We start from the raw sequence: 22,197 nt of genomic DNA, 5'->3' as shown, positions 1-22,197 counted from the left end.
GCAGTGTTCTGGTCTCTCTTCCTCTTTAAAGAATACACAATTAAAATCCCTTTTTAAACATAAGAACAAGAAAGAAAAATTCAGATACATGTGATTGTGACTCTACTTGCACTGGTTGCATTCTAGATAAGTCCTAAAGATAGAGCTGATAAGACTTGCCAACAAGATGTTAGATAAGAGAAAATTAAGTTTGACACCACGTTTTGATCCTGAACAAATGGAAGAATGGAGGTCCTACTTCATCAGTGAGGCAGGTAAGAGGAAAAGCCACTTTGGAGAGAAGGTTCAGGAACTCAGTTTGAGACTTGGCCATAATGAAGACACCTGTTAGATATCTAAATGGAGATGAGTTAATGTACACTTTGACAGATCCTGGGTGATTAGCCTGAAAAGTCTTAAAGTCTCCCCTTAAAATATTGTGAATTTTGTATTTGATAGTAGATCTGCATTTGTTTTCACATTAAAAAAAATTAGTTATGGGGTGGGGGCAAGTGCCCCGTCCCAGATGCCCTAATTTCTGTTACTTGTTTACAGATATAAACATAGCTACAGACTTTTAAGTATATGGGTCCTGGATCATCCCACTGGGTTCTGTCTGGTCATATCAACTCTTAGAAGCAGAGAACTTCCTTTGCTTGAGGCAGAAGTCTGAGAGAGCCTAGGCATCTCAAAAGGGCCACATCAGAAGCATGGGAATGAATGCTGGCAGCCATCACGAGTAAGGATAAACCAACCCCTGGCTAGTAGCCACAGGGAAATGGCCCTCAGGCATGCAACCACCATAGCTAAATTATTCAGCAGCCAGCTTGGAAGTAGATTCTCCCAGAACCCTTTGGAAGGAATGCAGGCCTTGTGGTCTCACCCTTTGATTTTGACTGTGTGTGAGACTGGAAACAGCCTGTCCACTCAAGCTCAACCCTGGCTACATCATCTTCAGAAATGTGAAATAGTAAATGGGATTTGTTTTAAGCCTCTAGATTTGTGGTAATTTGTGTCAATAATAGAAAGCCAGTCTGATTCTCTTGAAACAAAATAATCAAAGAGATGCTTGTCTCCTGATTGCTTTTACCCTCTGGCATATTGCCCTTACCTTCAGGGATATTCAAACTTGAAATGCTGACAGATCTGAAGTTGAGAGAATCATCCTCTCTAGCTGATTTGTTGTTGTTGTTGTTGTTATTTGTCTAGACTCCCAGCTAATTGCTAGAGATATTAGTCAAATGTTTGTCGAGCCAACTAGCAGCACTTACTGTGTAACTTCAGTGGATACTTGCTACTTGGGACTAAGCTGCTGTTTCTTCCACTTCCTACTGAAGGTCTGGCTTCCCATCCTTAGCAGTCTTTTTAATAACCCTGTCCTCCCTTTTAATTTTTTTTAAAGATTTATGTATTCATTTATGATAGGAGGGAGAAAAAAAAACCAAAGCACACTCTGACACATGTAATGCCGGGGATTAAATTCAGAACCTCATATTGGGAGTCCAAATGCTCTGTTCACTGCACCACCTCCTGAGCTGCCTTTCTTTTTAAAAAGACCGCCAAAGAAGGTCTCATCTTCTCTGCATTTTTATATATACTCTTTCCTGACTGACTGAAAGCTTTCCAGCATTTTGTTCGCTCCTTTATTGTATGTCCTTTTCTCTCTACTGTCTCCTGTACCTGCAAGGATCATCTCTGTCTTGCTGTAGGGTTGACTTCATTTCATTTTCTGTCACTTCTAGTTACGCTCTAGAGAGACTCTGTGCCCACTACTGCCTCTTCCATATTTAGAGTAAAACCTGTTGGGTGCGTACTAATTGTTGAAGTGATTGGGTTCTGGTTTTCTACATCTTTGTAGTGCCTTATCTTTTTCCTTTAGGAAGTTTTTGATACAGTGTTTGGGAACATGGAAGTATGCAGATGCTGCTTTCACGCTCATTCTGCATTGGCCACACAGACCAGACATACCATATTTTAACCATTTCCTTAGTGACGCTATTTTTCCTACTTTCCCATCATGATAAAGTTAATAGGAGAGTTATAGACTAGTAAGAGACAGCTTTAAAAATAAAGCAAGGGCTGGGGAGATAGCATAATGGTCATGCAAAAGGCTCTCATGTCTGAGGCTCTGCACTCTCAGGTCCAGGGCCACCATAATCCAGAGTTGAGCTGTGCTGTGTTCTCTCGCAAACTCTGAATCTCTCTCATTAAAAAACTTCTAAAAACTTAGCCAAGGACAAAGGTGATACCACATTTATAAAAAAAATGAAGAATCAGTTGGAAAGTTTTAGCCTTTAAGGAGCAAAGAAAACAGGTGGTTGTTAACGAGCTGTTACAAGACATCTTCCTCCAGCTGAAGTGCCACAGGTCCTAGGATGAATGAGCTTTCTAAGCGCGTAAATCAAGTCAACAATAAATGGATCAAATCAAGAAATCTTAGAAACAAGAGAAAATCTTTCCTGGAGTCAGAGTGTTGGTATGGGGAGGAGAGCTGGTGGTAGTGCCAGAGTGACGAACTTGGAAATACATTGCAAACTGGAGGAGAAGAAGTAAAGCTATCACTATTGGCAGACAGCATGCTAGGACGCATAGAAAATCACATAGAAAACTCTTAGAAGTGGGGCCAGGTGGTGGCACAGCTGGTTGAGCGCACATGTTACAACGCACAAGGACCCAGGTTCGAGACCCCGGTCCCCACCTGCAGGGGGAAAGCTTTGCGAGTGGTGAAGCAGGGCTGCAGGTATCTCTCTGCCTCTCCCCTATCACCCCTGTCCTCCTAGATTTCTGGCTGTCTATTCAATAAATAAATAAAGATGATTTAAAAACTTTTAATTAAAAAGTTTAAAAATCAAGAAAGCAGTCCTATTTACAGTAGCACCCAAATAGTTAAATATCTAGAAATAAATTTGCTAGACGTGAAAGATTTATACATTGAAAACATCTAGTGACTACAGAAAGAAATAAAAGAATATACAAGTGTGTAGGAAGTCTCATGCTTATGAATTGGGAGAATTGACAGTAAGATGGTCACTTGACCTTAGCAGTGTACAGATTGAATGCAATGCTGTCAGAATCCCAATGAGCTTCTTTAAAAGGATTAGAACAAGTGCTGTAGACATCTATATGGGGAGCTGGGGAGACAGCATAATGGTTCTGCAAAAGACTTTCATGCCTGAGGCTCTAAGGTCTCAGGTTCAGTCCCCAGCTCCACCATAAACCAGAGCTGAACAGTGCTCTGGGGTCGGTGTCTGTCTGTCTGTCTCTCTCTCTCTTCATTAAAATTAATAAAATACATTTTTTAAAAAAGAAGAAAAGGTTTATATGGAACCACAAAGGACCCAGAATAGCCAGAGCAATCCTGTGGAAGGCAGTTTGGAGATTCCTCAGAATACTGGGAATGATAATCCCCCAATAAAGAAATTAAAAAAAAAAAAAATACTAGGAATGGACCTACCATGTGATACAGCAATTCTTCTCTTGGGCATCCATTCAAAAAAGACAAAAATTCTTGGGAGTTAGGCAGTAGCACAGCGGGTTAAGACCGGAAGCACATAAGGATCCCGGTTCGAGCCCCCAGCTCCCCACCTGCAGAGGAGTCGTTTCACAGGCGGTGAAGCAGGTCTGCAGGTGTCTCTCTCCCCCCTCTGCCTTCCCCTCCTCTCCATTTCTCTCTGTCCTATTCAACAACAACAACGTTAATAACAACAACAATAATAACTACAACAATAAGGGCAACAAAAGGAAATTTTTTAATTTTTTTTTAATTCTTAAATATTTTTTATCTTTATTTATTGGATAGAGACAGCAATAATTATCCAGAAAAAAGTCAACCAAGAATTAAAAGAAGAAATTTGGGGGCTTGAGTATGGGGCATCTTATCTAGACAATAAGGAAATTGTTTCTCACTTGCAGTCGTTTTGCACAATTTGATTTCCTGAGTACAGGCAATGATTAAATGGATAAAAATTAAATTATAACTTTCAGAAAGTAATATATAGGTCCACTATAAAACATTGATATAAAAAGGCACATGATTGAGTGAAAATCACCATTATTCAGAATAGCTATCCGTTTTATGTATGCAGTGTGTATATATTTTCAGACTTGTGTTTATTTTTAAGTACGTTTAATATTTTGAAACACTACTATATACAGCCCAATAGTGTTTCAGTGAAAAATATATCATCACTTTCTGTGTCAACCAGTTGCGGTCTGTCGCAACATTTGGTGATTGTATTCTTCTGTAATTGTGAGCGCCAAAATGTTTCTAAGTGGAATACTTCCAGTTCCTGTTGTTATTTTGTGGTAAGCTTGCCACAGGTTATTTTGCTAAAGATTTAAAGATTTCCACCTGCAGAGGAAAAAGCTTATAGTCTCTCATCTTTCTCCACTAGGCCAGTGAGATACTTTCCCAGAAGTTTGGAAATTAAAACTAAAATGTGTTTGTGTGATCTCTATAAAAGGAAATGTATCGAGACGTACAGGTGGAGGAGTCTTTTAACCCCAGGGAGAGAGATTAAGAGAGACTGAAATTGACGTTGAAGCCAGCTTGATTCCTGATGGCTTTCCAGTATCTGACTCACACAACAGATATTTATTATATGTGTCAGATGTTTGGTGAGACTGTGATGGAAGAAATAAGGCTGACAGATTTCTTGTCCTCTGAGAGCATTTATTCTAATGGAGAAAGTATAATCCCCAAAAGAATGAGATAGATAAATATGGTATGTATTAAACTTTTGAGAGAATTAGTCGACCTGCCAACACTTGTGTCCAGCAGAGAAGCAATTGCAGAAGCCAGAACTTCCAGTTCTGCACCCCATAATGAATTTTGGTCCTTACACAGAGATGGAGGAAAAATGTTGAGGGAAGATGACCAGAGGTCTCAACTCCAATTCCATCAGGACCCAGAATCATTTCATTGTGGGGTGCAGAAGGTGGGAGGTCTGGCTTCTGTAATTGCTTCCCCGCTGAACATAAGCATTGGCAGGTCGATCCATACTCTCAGCTTGTCTTTCTCTTTCCCTAGTGGGACAGGACTCTGGGGAAGCGGAGCTCCAGGTCACATTGTTTGGGTCGTCTGCCCAGGGAAGTCCAGTTGGCATTATGGTAGCATCTGGAACCTGGTGGCTGAGAAAGCATTAATATATAAAGCAGAACATATTGTTGACTAATCAACAACAAGAACATTGCAGATGAGATCTGAGGTCTCCATTTTGGAAAAAGCTAGCATGTCTGTTTTAGGTATATTCCAAGGGGCCCATGACTAGGTTTTGCTTGAATCTGACAGCTAATATGTAGGTGGACCCAGGTTATTGTCTAGGGAGATGATGCATAGTTGGAAAAAAGGACCAGAAAGCTAGATCAGGGAAGAGAGTAGCTCCCAAAATTGGGGAAAGTATATAAACATTGTTAACTGTAAACCCCATTGATTTGATCTAGGGCCCATATTCAGCACAGGAGCCCATGTAACCTCTGCATCCCTGTAGGTCTGAGCTCGCATTCTGTGGACACAGCTAGGAACATTCCAGGCTGCACTAATTTCAGAACCCATCTTCCTCAAGTAGTAGGTAGCGTATGTTATCCAGCCTCCCTTTGGAGAATGGAACATTCCCTACCATTGTTGATCCACATTGAGGGCAAGGTCCTCTAGGGGCCCACAGAGGGGTCCATTATGTTGTTCCTGATGGAGATGACCAATGACAGTAGAGAGAGGGCTCTGTTAGAGGTCTAGGCCCATCGTGTCTGTGTGGGAATCCCAGGACTCCCTGACTAGGGCCCCAAATGATAGGGTGGCCTGGTAGTGACCAAAGAGATGTCATTAAAGTGTGCCAGTCTCTTACCCTTAGCCATCTTTTGTACCTCCTTACTTTGTCTGAGAAGGTTAGCTATGGAGTTATTGAGGGAAGTGAAATAAGAAGTAGGTGAGGAGGATATCTAGGTCTAAGTAGAAATATTAGATTAGGTTCTTTTGTTTATTATTTATTTATTCCCTTTTGTTGCCCTTATTTTATTGTTGTAGTTGTTATTGTTGTTATTGATGTCATCATTGTTGGGTAGGACAGAGAGAAATGGAGAGAGGAGGGGAAAAAAAGAGGGAGAGAGAAAGATAGACACCTGCAGACCTGCTTCACCGCTTGTGAAGTGACTCCCCTGCAGGTGGGGAGCCAGGGGCTCGAACCAGGATCCTTATGCCGGTCCTTGCACTTTGCGCCACCTCCACTAACCCGCTGCACTACAGCCTGGCTCCCTAATTAGATTCTTTATGGTGTCTTTTTTAGGGCTTTCTCCTTGCTTGCTGCATTTATTGACTCACTGCAAACTATTGTGTACGCTTGCTTTAAAGTATATGTACATATACCCTATCTTATGAGCCCGGTCTATATCTAGGTTTTCAGGTTTTGTTAAGAAGTGTACCACCAGAAAGGGAATTAAGGAGTCCTATGAGCTAGGAAAGGTCTGAGGAGAGTAATGAAGCTGGAGGGTTGACCATCCACACCTAATGTCTCTGGACAGTCTGAAGTGAAACATGCCAAGGTGGTACTGGTTGCATTGATTAGGCTGGGATCAGCTTAAACCCTATGACAGCAGGAACCTTCCCCATTCTCTATACAAAACCCATGATTTCTCCCAGTCCTGGAACCTCTGGGGTGGGGCTTGCTTTCCTGCATGCTTCTCTCAATTCATACCAAATGATAGGATTTTATTTAGTGAGTCATGGTTGAATATCTTGCCCTTGGGCTCAATTATATATTCTTATTTCTTTATGTGAAATTTTCTATTGGGGGCCAAGCAGTGGCGCACCTGGTTAAGCCCACACATTACAGTGCACAAGGACCCAGGTTCGAGTCCCTGGTCCCCACCTAGGAGAGCCTTCTTTATGTAGAGACTGTAATTATTTACCTACCTTTTTATTAATTTGCCCTTGTTGTTGTTTGTCTCATGAAATAGACTGAGAGAGGCCAAAATAGCATTCTGGTATATGCAGTGCCAGGGATTGAACATGGGACCTTCAGCTCACCATGACTAAAACTCCACCACTATGCCACCTCCCCAACTCTTCACCAGTCTCTTAAGAGTACTTGATGGGGCAGTGCTGGCACAGCCGGTAGAGCGCACACAGGACCCAAGTTCAAGCCCCTATTCCCTACCTGGTGGAGGAATGCTGCAGGTATCATCCCACTTTATTTCTCCCTTTCTAGTTCTGTCTCTATCAGAAGAAGAAAGAAAAGAGAAATAAGGAGCCGGGTGGTGGTGCACCTGGTTGAGTGCACATGTTACAGTGTGCAAGGACCCAGGTTCGAGCCCCCAGTCCCCAGCTGCAAGGGGGAAAGCTTCATGAGTGGTGAAGCGGGGCTGCAGGTGTCTCTCTGTCTCTCTCCCGCTCTATCACCTTCTTCCCTCTGAATTTCTGACTGTCTCTATTTAATAAATAAAGATAACAAAAAAATTTTTTTAAAAAGAGAAATAAATAAATACTAAAGTACCTTGATGACTGGTGGTCAGTTTGTTTGTTGTACAGAGACCAAGCCCCAGTTATCTGTCACCTAATGACAAAAATAAAGTAAATAAGTATTTAATTATTAAATTTTAATATTGAATCCCTGTGATACTTTGTTTTGGCTTAAGGTTTAGAGAACTACAATTTTCCCAATAAAGCCACTGAGCACTCCCGATAATTTATTAAAATAGTTTATTGTGCCCTCATAGATTTAAAATAGTTTATATCAAAATAGAGGATTTATAAATAGAAAAATGTTTCTGAATTTGTTTTATTCCATAAATCATTTGTCATGGTTTTTCTTTTCTTTTTTTTTTTTTAATATTTTTTTTTTTATTAAGAAAGGATTAATTAACAAAACCATAGGGTAGGAGGGGTACAACTCCACACAATTCCCACCGCCCAATCTCCATATCCCACCCCCTCCCCCGATAGCTTTCCCATTCTCTATCCCTCTGGGAGCATGGACCCAGGATCATTGAGGGTTGCAGAAGGTAGAAGGTCTGGCTTCTGTAATTGCTTCCTCGCTGAACATGGGCGTTGACTGGTCGGTCCATACTCCCAGTCTGCCTCTCTCTTTCCCTAGTAGGATGGGTCTCTGGGGAAGCTGAGCTCCAGGACACATTGGTGGTGTCTTCAATCCAGGGAAGTCTGGCCGGCATCCTGATGATACCTGGAACCTGGTGACTGAAAAGAGAGTTAACATACAAAGCCAAACAAATTGTTGAGCAATCATGGACCCAAAGCTTGGAAAAGTGGAGAGGAAGTATTAGGGAGGTACTCACTGCAAACTCTAGTATACTTCTGCTTTCTTACTTTGGTGCCATACTCCAAACTCAGTCAATTTCTGCTTTGCGTTTCTACTTCTTTTTTTTTTTTTTTACATGCATAACATTCCCCAGATGTCATGGTTTTTCATTGTAATTCTGGTAACTTTAAAATGGCTTTAAGATCTTAGAGAACCAGGTGGCACAAAGCACAAGGACCGGCATAAGGATCCCGGTTCGAACCCCAGCTCCCCACCTGCAGGGGAGTCGCTTCACAGGCGGTGAAGCAGGTCTACAGGTGTCTATCTTTCTCTCCTCCTCTCTGTCTTCCCCTCCTCTCTCCATTTCTCTCTGTCCTATCCAACAACAACAATAAAACAACAAGGGCAACAAAAGGGAATAAATAAATAAAATAAATATTAAAAAAATAATAAAAAAAGATCTTAGAGAACATCCAGTTATCTTCATATTTTAAAATGGGTATTCCTCCGCACACATACCTCCCCCCCCAAAAAAAAAAAAAAGGAGCATTTATATTGTCGGTTTCTAGAATGGAATCCAGTGGGCATCTTGTTTAGGAAAGAATTGTCAATTTCGGTCTTCCATATATACAGTATGGCATTTCTCCTTTTTAAAAGATTTTTTAATTTATTCATCAAGAAGACAGGCAGAGAGAGAGAAACAACTAGACATCACTCTGCTGGGGATTGAACTCAGGACCTCAGGCTTGAGAGTCCAATGCTATATCCACTGTGCCACCCCAGGACCACTTTCTCCTTTATTCAAGGTTTAGTTTTGATTTTTTTATGGACCTTGTCTCCTTCGTTACATATTTTATTTTTATGTATTTCTATTGGATAGGGACAGAGAAGTTGATAGGGGAGGGGGGATAGAGAGGGAAGGAGACAGAGACACCTGCAGCCCTGCTTCCCCCTGCAGGCGGGTCCCTGTGTGCTTAACCAGGTGCACCACTGCCTGGCCCCTAGGTGTTTATTTTTATGCTGTTGTGAATAGGTTCCTTCATCTCCACAGTGTTATGATAGAAAAGTTCTGCTTGATAACTTTTTCTTAATTTTCTAATTGCTTTGTTTGGGTTGATAGAGCAGACAGAGCAATCGTAATAAAGCAGGGGAATCGTACTCTGGAGGTGAAGTCGGAGGCATTATAAAAACTCAAAACCTCCCTTTGCTTAGTGGGTCAGGCAGGGTCATTTTATTTTATTTTATTTTATTTTATTTTATTTTATTTTATTGAATAGAGATGAGGAGAAATCAGGAGGGAAGGGAGAGACAGAGACCTGCAGCTCCACCTCACCTCCCATGAAGCTTGCCTCCTGCAAGTGAGAACCGGGGGCTGGAACCAGGATCCTTGGGCATATAACATGTGAAGTGTAGAGCCACCAGCACCCAGTCCCTTGAGGCTCCGTAATTTGAGCAATACCTAAAGATTGTAGCGGGATAGTTAGCCAGGCAGAGTGAAGGGAAAAGCTTCCAGAGAGGAAAGTGGCGGTTATGCGGCTGGAGGCACAGTGTGTGTATGGTGTATGGGGGGTAGGGGAGGTAGGCTCAACAGCTGGACTCAAGGCCCTTTAGGCCAAAGCATGCGTCTAGTAGAGTAAGCAACTGGGCATCTATAAGCAAAGTTTATATTTAAGACTTAGTCCAACTACTTGGTGGGAGAGGAGTCGAGTTAGGGAGCACTTTGGCTAGCTTATCATCAAACTTGATCAACGTGAACTTAACATTCTAATTGAATTGAAAAGTTAAGTTTTATTTGTTTTGAATAAATGGGATTTGTGGACTGGGTTGGCAGTGCACCTGGTTGAGTGCACACATTACAGTGCACAAGGACCCAGGTTCGAGCCCCTGGTCCCCACCTGCAGGGGGAAAACTTCACAAGTAGTGAGGCAGGGCTGTAGGTGTCTGTCTCCCTCGATATCTCCCCCTTCCCTCTTGATTTCTCTCTCTAGCCAATAAATAAATAATTTTTAAAATTTTTAGATAAAAAATGAAATTTTTGAATTTCTGATTGACCCACTACTGGGCTGTCTGTCTAAGTCCACGTTTTGTAACTTCATAAAAAGCACATCTTGACACCTATGTTAGGTTTCCTACGTTATTCGAGATGAAGTGGAGAAGTACAACCGGAATGGAGTCAATGCCCTGCAGCTGGATCCAGCTCTAAATAGACTTTTCACAGCTGGTCGCGATTCCATTATAAGAATATGGAGTGTCAATCAGCACAAGGTAAGCCTGTGATTACATTCACTGTTCAGACCTACACAGTCAACTTTGGTCTAGGATGGCACCTTTAATTTAATCATTTTGAATTTTAAAGGCATTGCAGTGAGAGTTCTGTAAGCTGTGGGTGGCAGAGTGGGGCAGGATAGGGCACCGCCCACCCCACCCTGCCATGAGCTGGGTTTGGTGATAGGAACATTCTTCTATAAATTTTTCTGTTTCAGTTTATTTCTGATTTAAGTATGTTCCTCAGAAGCTTCTTAGCAACCTTTTTCGATGTTCCTAGAAAAAAAATGTTGGATGTGTTTTTACATTTATAATTAATCTTGAACAAATATTCCTTCATTCAGAAGAGGTTAGGGCACCCATAAAACCCTCAAAGCCATGTTAGATAATAGACCATTCGAATAAAAATGGGAACACCATATTTTCCTTCTTAAAGAGACCTAAGGTCAGCCTTTCAAAACAGGGAATAGGATTCTAATGTGTGAGAGAGAAATCCCTAGTCTAATGGCAAGAAGCTCTTTCTGTTTTATTTGAATGCCAGTACTGTGGATGACTAAGAAAGGAAGATTCAGGGGCAGGAAAGTAGCATTTATTGAGCGCCTAAGTGCCAGACACTGTTACAGCACTTGCACATGCAAGATCATTTTAATTCTCAAAACAATCCTTTAAGGTGGCTGTTGTTAGCCATTTCCACAAAAGGAACAAAAGACTCAAAAAAAAAAAAATTCAGAGTTAAATAGCTGGTAAATCACAGAGAATCAGTTCCACTCTAACTTCAAAACCCTAGAGCTAGACCTTGTATTACTAAGAATCTGTGTCTTTTTAGCAAGTTCTGTGAGCTAATGTTGAGCCCCAAAAGAGCCCCTACCTTGTACAGTTGCTATGCTTCCTTTTAAATGGGCATTAGTCCTATGGGCTCTTTCTTTAGCCAGTGGAAACGATGGCTTTGGAATGCTGCTTTTTTCTGGAAGGGGAGGCTTACAATATTCAAATCTGACTCCTGTGTCTTCCTTAACTTGAGATAGCTCACTGGTTGCAGGCCTTGCTGTGTGTACAGTATAGGTTCAAGACCTAGCACCACGTCGGAAGTGCTGTGGCATCAGAGAACAGTCTGGGTTTCTTTTCTCTCTGCCTGTCTCTCTCTTTCTCTCTCAATGAAAAAGTAGCACAGAGTAGTGAAATCATACACAAGACTTCAGCTACACACACAAAAAAAGAAGAAATAGAACATACACAGGGATTAGCCTAGAAAAATATCTAACTTACTCTCAAATCTTTTTTTTTTCTGGTCTCCATTTTAGGATAAAAATTGAATAGTATCATTTCTCAAATAGACTTGTAGAGAACTGTTCTTGGTTTTTGTTTTTGTTTTTTTGTTTTTTTTTTATATTTATTCCCTTTTGTTACCCTTGTTTTATTGTAGTTATTATTGTTGTTACTGATATTGTTGTTGTTGGATAGGGCAGAGAGAAATGGAGACAGATGGGAAAGACAGGGAGAGAAAGACAGACACTTGCAGACCTGCTTCACCGCCTGTGAAGCGACTCCCCTGCAGGTGGGGAGCTGGGGGCTTTGGGGATCCTACGCGGGTCCTTGTGCTTTGCGCCACCTGCGCTTAACCCACTGTGCTGCCGCCCGACTCCCAGAGAGCTGTTCTTGTTACCCATAAAGTGATTCAAACTTACCTGTCTCAGTGTAGAGTGTGACTAAATACTTTTCTATTAAAGACCTTCTTCTGGTGATTAGACCAGGCTAAAGGAATAGAAGATCTCAAGGTACTAAGTGGAAATGGTGACATGGGTGGTATTTCTACAGCTCTTGGCCTCCATTTCTTCTCCAAAGAAACTGTAGATGCCATGAGAAAAACATCTCATTCCAAAAGTAAGCACAGCATTCGGATCCTAGAAACAGAAATGTTCATCTTCCTCACAGTTAGCTAGACTCCTTACCACAGTCAGTAGCCTTGTCTTTACCCCTGTGTCTGCTGGGAGTCTTCACCCCTGAGTCAAACCCCCCCACCCCTCAGTCTGCAGATCTAGATGTTCACGTCCTGTTCTTTTAGTAAACCCCTTTGGGGGCCACGTCTGTGTCACACCCAGTGCCCATGGTTGCCTTCTCATCCAGAAGACATAGAGGTGAATAAGCATGTGTCCTGGAAACCCAGTCTTTGAGTAGTGAAGCTCCAAGGGGCCAGGTGGTAGCTCACCCAGGAGAGCACTCAACATTACCATGCCTGAGGACCCGAGTTCAAGACCTTGGTCTCTACCTGCAGGGGGAAACTTCACAAGTGGTAGAACAGTGCTGCAGGTGTCTCACATCTCTCTGTCTCTTTAGGTTTCTCTCTGTTTCTGGCTTTCTACAAAAAAAGAAAAAAATGACCATGGGAGCATAGTAGAGTGATATAGGTACCAGGCTCCAACTATAATGCTGGTGACAAAAAAAAAAACCTCAAAACAAATTTTTGATATATTTTCTCATCTTAATATAAACTGTTAACAGTTTCATGATTTTTCTTTTCATCTCAGCAAGACCCGTATATTGCGTCTATGGAACACCACACAGATTGGGTAAATGACATTGTACTCTGTTGTAATGGGAAAACACGTAAGTATTTTTTTTTTATTATTGATTTAATAATGATCAACAAGACCATAGGATAAGAGGAATACAGTTCCCATCATCAGAGTTCCATATCCCATCCCCTCCATTGGAAGTTTTTCTATTCTTTATGGGAGCATGGACCCAGGGTCTTTATTGGGTGCAGAAGGTGGGAGGTCTGGCTTCTGTAATTGCTTCTCCACTGGACGTGGGCATTGGCAGGTGGATCCATACCCCAGTCTGTTCCCATCTTTCCCTAGTGAGACAGGGGTCTAGAGAGGTTGGGTTCCAAGGTACTCTGGTGAGGTAGCATGTAAGTATTTTTTGGATGCTATTCAGTATGATACATTTTCCATTATCGAAGTGTGCCATTAATATAAAAATATACAGGCCTGGCAGTGGTGGGCCTGGCTGAGCACACATATTCCCAGGCACAAAGACCTGGGTTCAAGCCCCCAGCCAAACCTGCAGAGAGGAAACTTCATGAGTGGTGAAATAGTGCTACAGGGCTCTCTGTCTCTCTCCCCCTCTCTCTGTCCTCTTCCCCCTGTCAATCTCACTTATCAAATAAATAAGTAGGATTTACCAAAAAAACTACATCATGAGAATATATATACCTGGATATCTTAGTTCACTTCGCTAATTCACAACGTGACTCTTCATAGCAAGAAACAGATTCCCAGAAACCCCCATGTGCCACACTGTCAATTACTGCTTCTGGCCCCAAAGCATTGTCCTCATAAACAATTAGCTTTGCCTGCATTCAGATTCATACAGTATTTCTAGCCTTATTAATATCTGTCTTATTATGGTAAGATCCATATTTTAGATTTGCAGTGTTATTAGAGAAAGTTCTCAGTCATCAGCTATAACATTAAAAGGAGGCCTGTCTATTAAAAAAGGAGAGATAGAATGCAGTATGTTCTAGAGTGCTTTTAGGCCATGTGTGTATGTGTTTGTTTATGAACGAACAAAAACAGATGTTTGAAATCATTTTTTTTATTTCTTTATTGGGGATTAATGGTTTACAGTCAACAGTAGAATATAATAGATTGTGTGTTGTGTATATGATCATTAGTTTGAATTGTTGTTTCAAGATTAAGTCCTCTAGTAAGTCATCTTACTAAGGAGTCTGTCGGTTCTTTTGTACCTACAGTAATATCTGCCTCTTCTGACACAACTGTAAAAGTGTGGAACGCACATAAGGGATTTTGCATGTCAACATTAAGGACACATAAGGTACAACAACTAACCTAGTTCCGTGTCATTAGTGTAATGGCAGGGTCTAAGCAATTTATATGACTCATTCTCTTACTGATGGACAGAGAAGTTCATAGTGTGTGTGCTGTTTCAGGATTATGTCAAGGCCTTAGCATATGCCAAGGATAAAGAACTGGTAGCATCAGCTGGTCTGGACAGACAAATATTCCTGTGGGATGTGAACACTCTAACAGCATTGACTGCCTCAAATAACACTGTCACAAGTAAGTTTTTTTGTAAAAGAATCTTTTGGGAGTCGGGCTGTAGCACAGCGGGTTAAGCGCAGGTGGCACATAAGAATCTTTTGAAAGTCATCCAAACTGACAAATAAAGAATGGCTTATCGTTGATAAATCTTATGTATCAAGACAGCGGTTCATATTTTGAGGTTGCTTATGTGTGTATATGCATGTTTTAGCTCCCCGGCTAAGGTCTAAATTCTGCAGCACAGAAGAGTCTTACCTTACTTTGTATCTCCCACAGCATTGCCTGGCCCAGAGCCACACTCTCAGCAGATATTATTGATGGAAGTGGTCATTGCCTGACAAAGTAGGCAGTTTTGACTTTTAAAAGTGTTTCTGAATATTAAGAGCCTGTGAGTGAATGGCCAGGACAGAAAATGCCCAGAGGAAAGAAAGTAAATGTTCTCAGTACTTATTTTATAGGATTCTTTCACATTAGCTTTAAAGAAACCAAACAATTCCAAAATAGTCCTAGGAGTTTAGGGTACTTCTAAAAGAGAATTCAGATACTCACAGTAGGTTTACAGCAGTGCTATCTCATCAACTAAGACATCTCAAATTACCAGAACAGACCCATAGAAATCTGGATTTGAAATTTAATCTGTTTGTTTCAGACTACTAGAGTTCTAGATCAGATGTCAAAAGAGACTTCTAGAAACACATTTTTGGCCAAGCCTGACCAAGAAGTTCATGATATGGTCTTGGTATTTATAATCTCTTGAATTTTGTTACCCCTTTTACCCGTGGAAACATGTCTAAACACTATTCCCCATTGTTCTTCTTGATTTTTCTGCCCATACACTATCTCGGTGATTAACAGGTGGCTCATGTTGGTTCTCTTGTGATATATGTCTGTCTGCATCTTTACAGACATAAGAGCTGTCTCAAAAAACACTGAGAAAAACAAGCAAAGCAGAAAGTGCAGAATTGGCTCAAGGTTGGAGACCAGGCATTCGTAGTGGTACAGGCTGAGCATCAGCTACAACCTACTTAGAACTGTTTAAAAGGCCATATCAGTTATTTCTCAGTGGTTACAGAAATAACAGTAGTTAACTTTTATGGGATACTGTTGATACAGTAACTCGTCTAAACACTTTATATGTAATAACTCCTTTACTCAGAACTTTTCAGTGTGTTTGCTTAGGTTTTTTTTAATTGTAAAACTTAAGATCATCCAGCTTTGTTTCTAGCTTTTTTCACTTCAATCCAAGGATGTGAACATGGTTCTTGCCACTACTGCCCAGTCTTCTTCCCAAAAAGTTGTACCAAACTACCATCCCACAAGTAACACGTGCGGGTGCTACTTTACTGTAATTCTTTTCAGAATTAGGAAATAGCATTTTGTTTTGTCTGAGTTGATAGCTGAAAATAGTGCTTTGTTTCATTTGAATAGTAGTGAGTTTGGGCATACTCGTTATTTTTATTATTCCGTGTATGTCTCTGGCTATATTTCTGCTGTGGGTAGTTTTTTAAATGAGAGAGCAACCTGGCCTGGAGTTGGTGTTTGCACCATAGTAAAAGACACTGGGGTGGGTGGGGAGGGGAGAGTACAGGTCCTGGAAAAGGATGACAGAGGACCTAGTGGGGGTTGACTTGTCATGTGGAAAACTGAGAAATGTTATGTATGTACAAATTATTGTATTTACTGGCTACTGTAAAACATTAATCCCCCAATAAAGAAAAAAATACACAAATAAATAAATGAGAGAGCGATCCAGTTTAATAAGTATTTGTTGAACATTTCTGTATACTGAAATCAAGAAAGAAATTTTGATAATAGTATTATTTGCAATTTTCTCCATGATGAATAGACTTTCCTTCTCAAAGCACTAATAAAAATAAGATTATGGTTGTCCGGGAGGTGGCGCAGTGGTAAAGCTTTGGACTCCCAAGCATGAGGTCCCGAGTTCGATCCCCAGCAGCATATGTACCAGAGTTATGTCTGGTTCTTTCTCTCTCCTCCTGTCTTTCTCATAAATAAATAAAATCTTTAAAAAAAATAAAAATAAGATTATGTAAAGTAAGTAGACTTAACAGTTTTTACTGTCTGCTAAACAGCTGGTGATATTGTTAACATTTAGTTTTATTTATCCTTGATAGCTTCTTCTTTAAGTGGGAACAAAGATTCCATTTACAGCCTGGCAATGAATCAGCTGGGAACAATCATTGTGTCAGGGTCCACTGAGAAGGTAAGGGGGCAACACAGAGAATGTATTTTAACACTGTGAAACAAAGAAGCCAAAGTAATTTGATACATGTAATTAGTGAATATAAAGACTTGTTTTGCCTGGCTGGTGCTGAAAGAGAGCTTTTGTTTGAATAAATAGGAGTATTGCCATATAATTACTGATATATAATTACTGTGAGGCTGGAGATGGAGGGAGTATGAAAGGGGTATAGGTGAGAGAGATTTGCTTGCTGTTTCCCCCCTCCCCCTATTATAAAGGTTTCATAGTTAAAAAAGACAGTGTCCACTGGCAGAAGCAGTAGTTCCTTGGGCCTATAAAAGTCATGTTATTTACATTTGCTCACACACATGCTCAGTTTATAAAATATTTTGTTAAATTTTGCAGGTTCTAAGGGTCTGGGACCCACGGACATGTGCAAAACTAATGAAGTTGAAAGGCCACACAGATAATGTGAAAGCACTGTTGTTGAACAGAGATGGCACCCAGGTATGCAAATTCATTTGGATCTGTGGCCTTCTCAGAAATTTCACACGGCAGAAGTGTCCTGACTTTGTATGTTCTTGCTTAGGTTAATTTGCACCAAAAGCCACAGATACTACCAATTCTGGTCTAATTGTAAATACTTAAAAAGTTCAATTGACTATTTTAGAACTACTCTATTTGAATAAATTTTAAATAAAGGCAAAGCAAGCAACTTCATAGAATCATTCCAATGCAGCTGAGTATTTACAACTCTGATGCGTATATGCTAAATATACATGTTTATATGATGTTTATATGTGTGTGTGTGTGTGTGTTTATATGATGTCTATGTAAAAGCTGACTGCCAGTCCTTCCGCACACTGGTCCGACTTTAGGTCATATCTTGTCAGTAAGGACTATGTAAATGCAGTCTATAAACTTAGTTATCTACCTTAGTTCTTGGGAGCACTGTTCCAAAGAAACATTTGATTGGACATAATCTAGTAAGTTATGACTTATAAACAACTACTCTGTAGCAGTGGAAAGATATCTTTTCATCAGTATAGATAATACAAACAAAGGGAAAACTTAGCACCATTTTATTTTCTGGCATACCATGTGCCCCTGTTACCCCCCCCCAGCCATTTTTTTTTCCCCAGAGAGCAGGAATAAGTCCAGAGCTGATGAGAACTGATTTTGACTGAGGTTAACAAAAGAGTAGGAAGATGCTGAGGTGAGAAACACCTTCAAACTTGTCACTTCTGTGGAAATTATATCATGAAGGAATTAGAGGAACCTTAGTTGAGAAGTTAAATGAAGATTTTTAAAACTAGCCAAGGAGAGGAAAATCATTTTTCAGAACCAGGCCAGTTAAAGGTGTCTGTGCAGGTCTTTGGAAATGTGGAAGAACCTAACTGTTAATGTGACGTGATCCTGAGAAGAGGACTTCACTTTACTAATCCTTAATGCGGTCATCTGCAAAGAGGGGGTCATAATGTTTAGTTGGTAGCTTGGCTAAGAGGACTAGAAGTAGTAAGCTTTTTGTAAGCACTGACATTTTCTAGAGCTTTTTGGTTTCTTTGCAACCCCATTTTCATGTAAGTGAAAGAAGTCCAGTGCATGCAGCTCCCTGCTGTTTGCAATGTAACTGTCAGACCACACTTAAGATGGTTACCCAGGTCTTGTAGTAGCTTTGCCCAGTATTAGTCTGGATCACATGATCTAGAAGAGCCTGCCAGGAAGTGGGTGTTGCAGAAATGACAGTCTCCAGAAGAGGGTGCTATGGGCTTGTCTGTAGACTTGCTTTAAGCTCCTCCTACCTGCTACATCCATGCCTTACTTCTTGCATAAACAGTTTGAATGTGCTGCTACCCAATGTGACTTAAATACCTCACGAGGGGGTGGGGGAAATAGCGTAATGGTTATACAAAACAAAAAAAAAAGCCTTTGTGGTCTGGGAGGTGGTGCACTGGAGCACTGGACTCTCAAGCATGAGGTCCTGAGTTCAGTCCCCAGCAGTACATGTACCAGAGTGATGTCTGGTTCTTTCTCTCTGTCCTCCTATCTTTCTCATTAATTAATAAATAGTCTTTTTTTTTAAAAAAAAAAAAATCCTTTCATCCCTTCATGTCTGAGACATTAAAGGTCTCAGGTTCAAGTCCCCTGCACCACCATAAGTGAGCAGTGTCTGGTAAATAAATATTACATAACACTTAGAAGTGCACTTCACCTGCTCTATAAGCAAAGGCAAGTGAGCTTTGGGATGAGCGCTTGATGGTGCAGGAGGACTTAAATTGGTGGTGGGAGTGGTATGCAGGCAGCTGTCATGGAAAAAATAGAAATAACACCCATGTGGCAGTGATTGTCTTTGAAGTCATTATTTCCCTAATGAAACAATTTAAAAAAAAAAACCATAAAGGGGACAGTGATGTAGCACTGTGGGGAAAAACGGACTGGCAGCCTTACTCGGAACAAGCAGTTTCCTTCCTTGAGTTTCTCCTCCATCCATTTTTCCCCCTTATTCGCAATTATCAACTCAGTGTAAATTTCACTCCCGGTGACACCTCATGTTTGCACTAGAGAATTGACAGCAAAACAAGTGCGTATTAACTCCTCATTATCTGTGAAAGAAGCCTGACTGGCTCTTGAGCTCTCTAAATGTGAAAGAGATAGTTATTAGTTACTGGCGTAACATTATTGGAATACATATATTGCATCCTGCAGAGCTGCCCAACAAGTTTCTAACTTAGGCTCTCTGATGGCACTTCGAGTCGGAGATCTGGGGTAGAATGATGTGGAATAGACTAATGGATCCCAGGATCCTTTGTTTTGGCTAATCCTTTACATTTAGCAAATCTTCCTGCTGAAGGTCATTGCAGTCTGAATTTGTGCCAGCATTGCTAAGCAGACTTTTCTTTTCTTCCCTGGGCTCAGGCGGTTGCTCAAGGAGCTGGGACAAGCTGCGATCTTGGTTTGAATCAGTCATATCCTTCTGGGTCACTCACAGATTTCGCTGGTACTACAAGTCCTGGCAGGTGTCTGGAGGTTTCGGGACATGTGGCCACTCTTCCCTGACCCACCTGGCCTTTGAGTGCTTTCTGTGGGCGGTCACGTGTAGGAGTCAACATCCCAGGAGCAGCTGTGCAGGTCAAGAGTGGCCTGGTCTTGCCATTCCATTAGCAGAAGCACAAGAGTATGATCATGGCCACAAAAATCTGTGCCTTGCGTTTGATTCAGCAGAACCATTTGGGGCCCACTGTCCTCATTCTGGAATCACCACCTAATGAAGGGGTCTCCCTATTTATTCAGTGTCAGCGTGGAGACAGTGGAAAATGATTGGATGATTCCTCTGGCTTCTTCAAAATAGTAGGTAGGCGCTAGAGCTCCTACAAAACAGCCAGCCTTTAACTGTACAATCACGTAGTAGGGCAAAGAAGTTTGTCAGCGCTGTACTTCAACGGGGTTTACTCTCAGGACTGGGAGGGGCTCCCTCGGTGGAGCACACACTTTACCAGGCACAAGGACCTCGGTGCAAGCCCCCACCCCCACCTGCAGGGGAAGAAACTTCATGAGCAGTGGACAGTGTGACAGGTGTCCCTCTTTCTCTGTCTTCACCCTCTGTCAAAAAGAAAAAGAAATGGCCACCTGGAATGGTGGAAACTTAGCACTAACCCTGATTGCAAAAAAGGGGTGGAGTGATCGCTAGAGAGTATGAGTGTTAGAATACCAGCTAGTGTCAAAGATGTTTTTATGCTCTATACAGGGTTGATAGAACTCTGTTTCTTCATCTGCTTTCAGCAGTCCAGCCCCCCATCTCTGCCTTCCTTATCCTAAAGTCATCAGATCTGGACTCTGTAGATGCAAGGCTACGTACGGTCTGATTCATCAAGACTTTGCAGACTGGTTGCCACCTCCTGGTAGCATCTCTCCCTAGAATAGGAAGTCCTTCCTTGGCCTCTCCCCACATGATGGCCACATTTCTCCCATATGAATGTTGGGGCTCTTTTTATGACTTTATTCCTGACACTTTTACTGTCAATCTCTTGGTTCCCTTGTGAACTGGCTGGAGTGGGTGTCTAAGCCACTGATACTCCTGGCAGCTTGTGGGGTTTCTGAGAGAATGTTCACGCAAATATATATGCCCAGAGATCTAAAGGTCATGGCAAGTCACGGGCTTGTCAGTAGATTCTTTTTTTGAGAGGGAGAGAGAGACTGAAGGAGAGACTCCTGAAGCGCTGCCCCACTGGTCATCAGGCTTGGCCCAACAAGTGGGGACAGGGGCTTGAACCTGGACCCTTGTATATGGTAATGTGTGCGCTCTACTGGGTGCATCACCACCCAACCCCAACAATAAACTCTTAATATTCCTGAAAGCTGCATATGCTCTTTTCCTTTTGTGAACTTAGTTTACAGTGGAGAACTCATCTCTCCCCTACCTCTCCCACAGTCTTTTGCTTTGATACAATACACCTTGTCCAGTCCACATTTCACTTCTTTCCCTTCATTTCCCCAAAAGTTAAGTTCTGCTTATTAGTGAGATCAGTCAGCGTTTGTTCTTCTCCTTTTGGCTTATCTTACTTAACATGATGTCTTCAAGTTTCATTCAAGAAGACACAAAGGAAATGACTCCATCATTTTTGACAACTGAGTAGTATTCCATCGTGTACATATACCACAATCTTGTTAGCCACTCATCTGATGTTGTTCATCTGGGTTACTTCCAGATTCTAGCAATTACAAACTGTGCTGCTATCAACATAGGTCTGCATAGATCTCTTCTGGTCGGTGTTTCTGTTTCCCTATGGTATATTCCCAGGAGAGGAATTGCTGGGTTGCAGGATAAGTCACTTTCTAGTGTGCTGAAGTCTCCAGACTGCTTTCCACAGTGGTTGGACCATCTTGCACTCCCACCAGCACTGCAAAAGTGTCGCTTTTTCTCCACGTCATCTCCAACATTTGTCATTTCTGTCCTTTCTGGTGTATGATGTTCTCACAGGTGTAAAGTGGTATCTCACTGTTGTCTTTATTTGCATTTCTCTGATGATCAGTGACTTCAAGCACCTTCTCATATTTCTTGGCCCTCTGGATCTCTTCCTCGGTAAAATGTCTATCCAGGTCCAGGCCTCATTTTCTAATGGGGTTGCTTGTTTTTTGTTTGTTTATTTGTTTGTTTTTGTTTTATTTTGGTATTAAGCTTGCTGAGCTCTTTATGTGTTTTGGTTATTACCCCTTTGTCAGGTGTGTGTTGTATAAAGATCTCCCATTGCTGTTGGGTGTCTTTCTGTCTGGATGTGGTGCCCTTTTCAGTGCAAAAACTTTTCAGTTTGATATAGTCCCTTTGGTTTGTTTGTTTGTTTATTTATTTATTTATTTAAAGTTAGTTGTTTTATCCGGGCTGGCTTCACGGGCGGGTAACAGAGACGACCAGAGACACGCGGCTGGGCCGGGAAGCTGT

At 41.4% G+C, this 22,197-nt stretch overlaps 1 protein-coding gene across 4 annotated transcripts in view; it reads left to right on the top strand.

The window, feature by feature from the left end:
* Positions 1-22,197, top strand: part of WDR48 (WD repeat domain 48) — a 49,797-nt gene that overhangs the window by 3,967 nt on the left and 23,633 nt on the right. For 3 of the 4 annotated variants that reach the window (XM_007517299.3, XM_060180403.1, XM_060180402.1), the window contains exons 2-7: positions 10,353-10,493; positions 13,019-13,097; positions 14,248-14,330; positions 14,446-14,575; positions 16,693-16,781; positions 17,166-17,267. In XM_007517299.3, the coding sequence (XP_007517361.1) occupies positions 10,353-10,493; positions 13,019-13,097; positions 14,248-14,330; positions 14,446-14,575; positions 16,693-16,781; positions 17,166-17,267 (624 nt within the window). Of the gene's footprint in view, positions 1-10,352; positions 10,494-13,018; positions 13,098-14,247; positions 14,331-14,445; positions 14,576-14,833; positions 14,900-16,692; positions 16,782-17,165; positions 17,268-22,197 lie in introns of those variants that run through there. The other variant, XM_060180404.1, reaches the window with a different exon arrangement.

This window comes from Erinaceus europaeus, chromosome 21 (genome assembly GCF_950295315.1).
Source record: "Erinaceus europaeus chromosome 21, mEriEur2.1, whole genome shotgun sequence".
In the NCBI taxonomy this organism is placed as follows: Eukaryota; Metazoa; Chordata; class Mammalia; order Eulipotyphla; family Erinaceidae; genus Erinaceus; species Erinaceus europaeus.
Note: the sequence above shows the minus strand (reverse complement) of the source record. Positions and strands in the feature narration are given on the sequence as shown.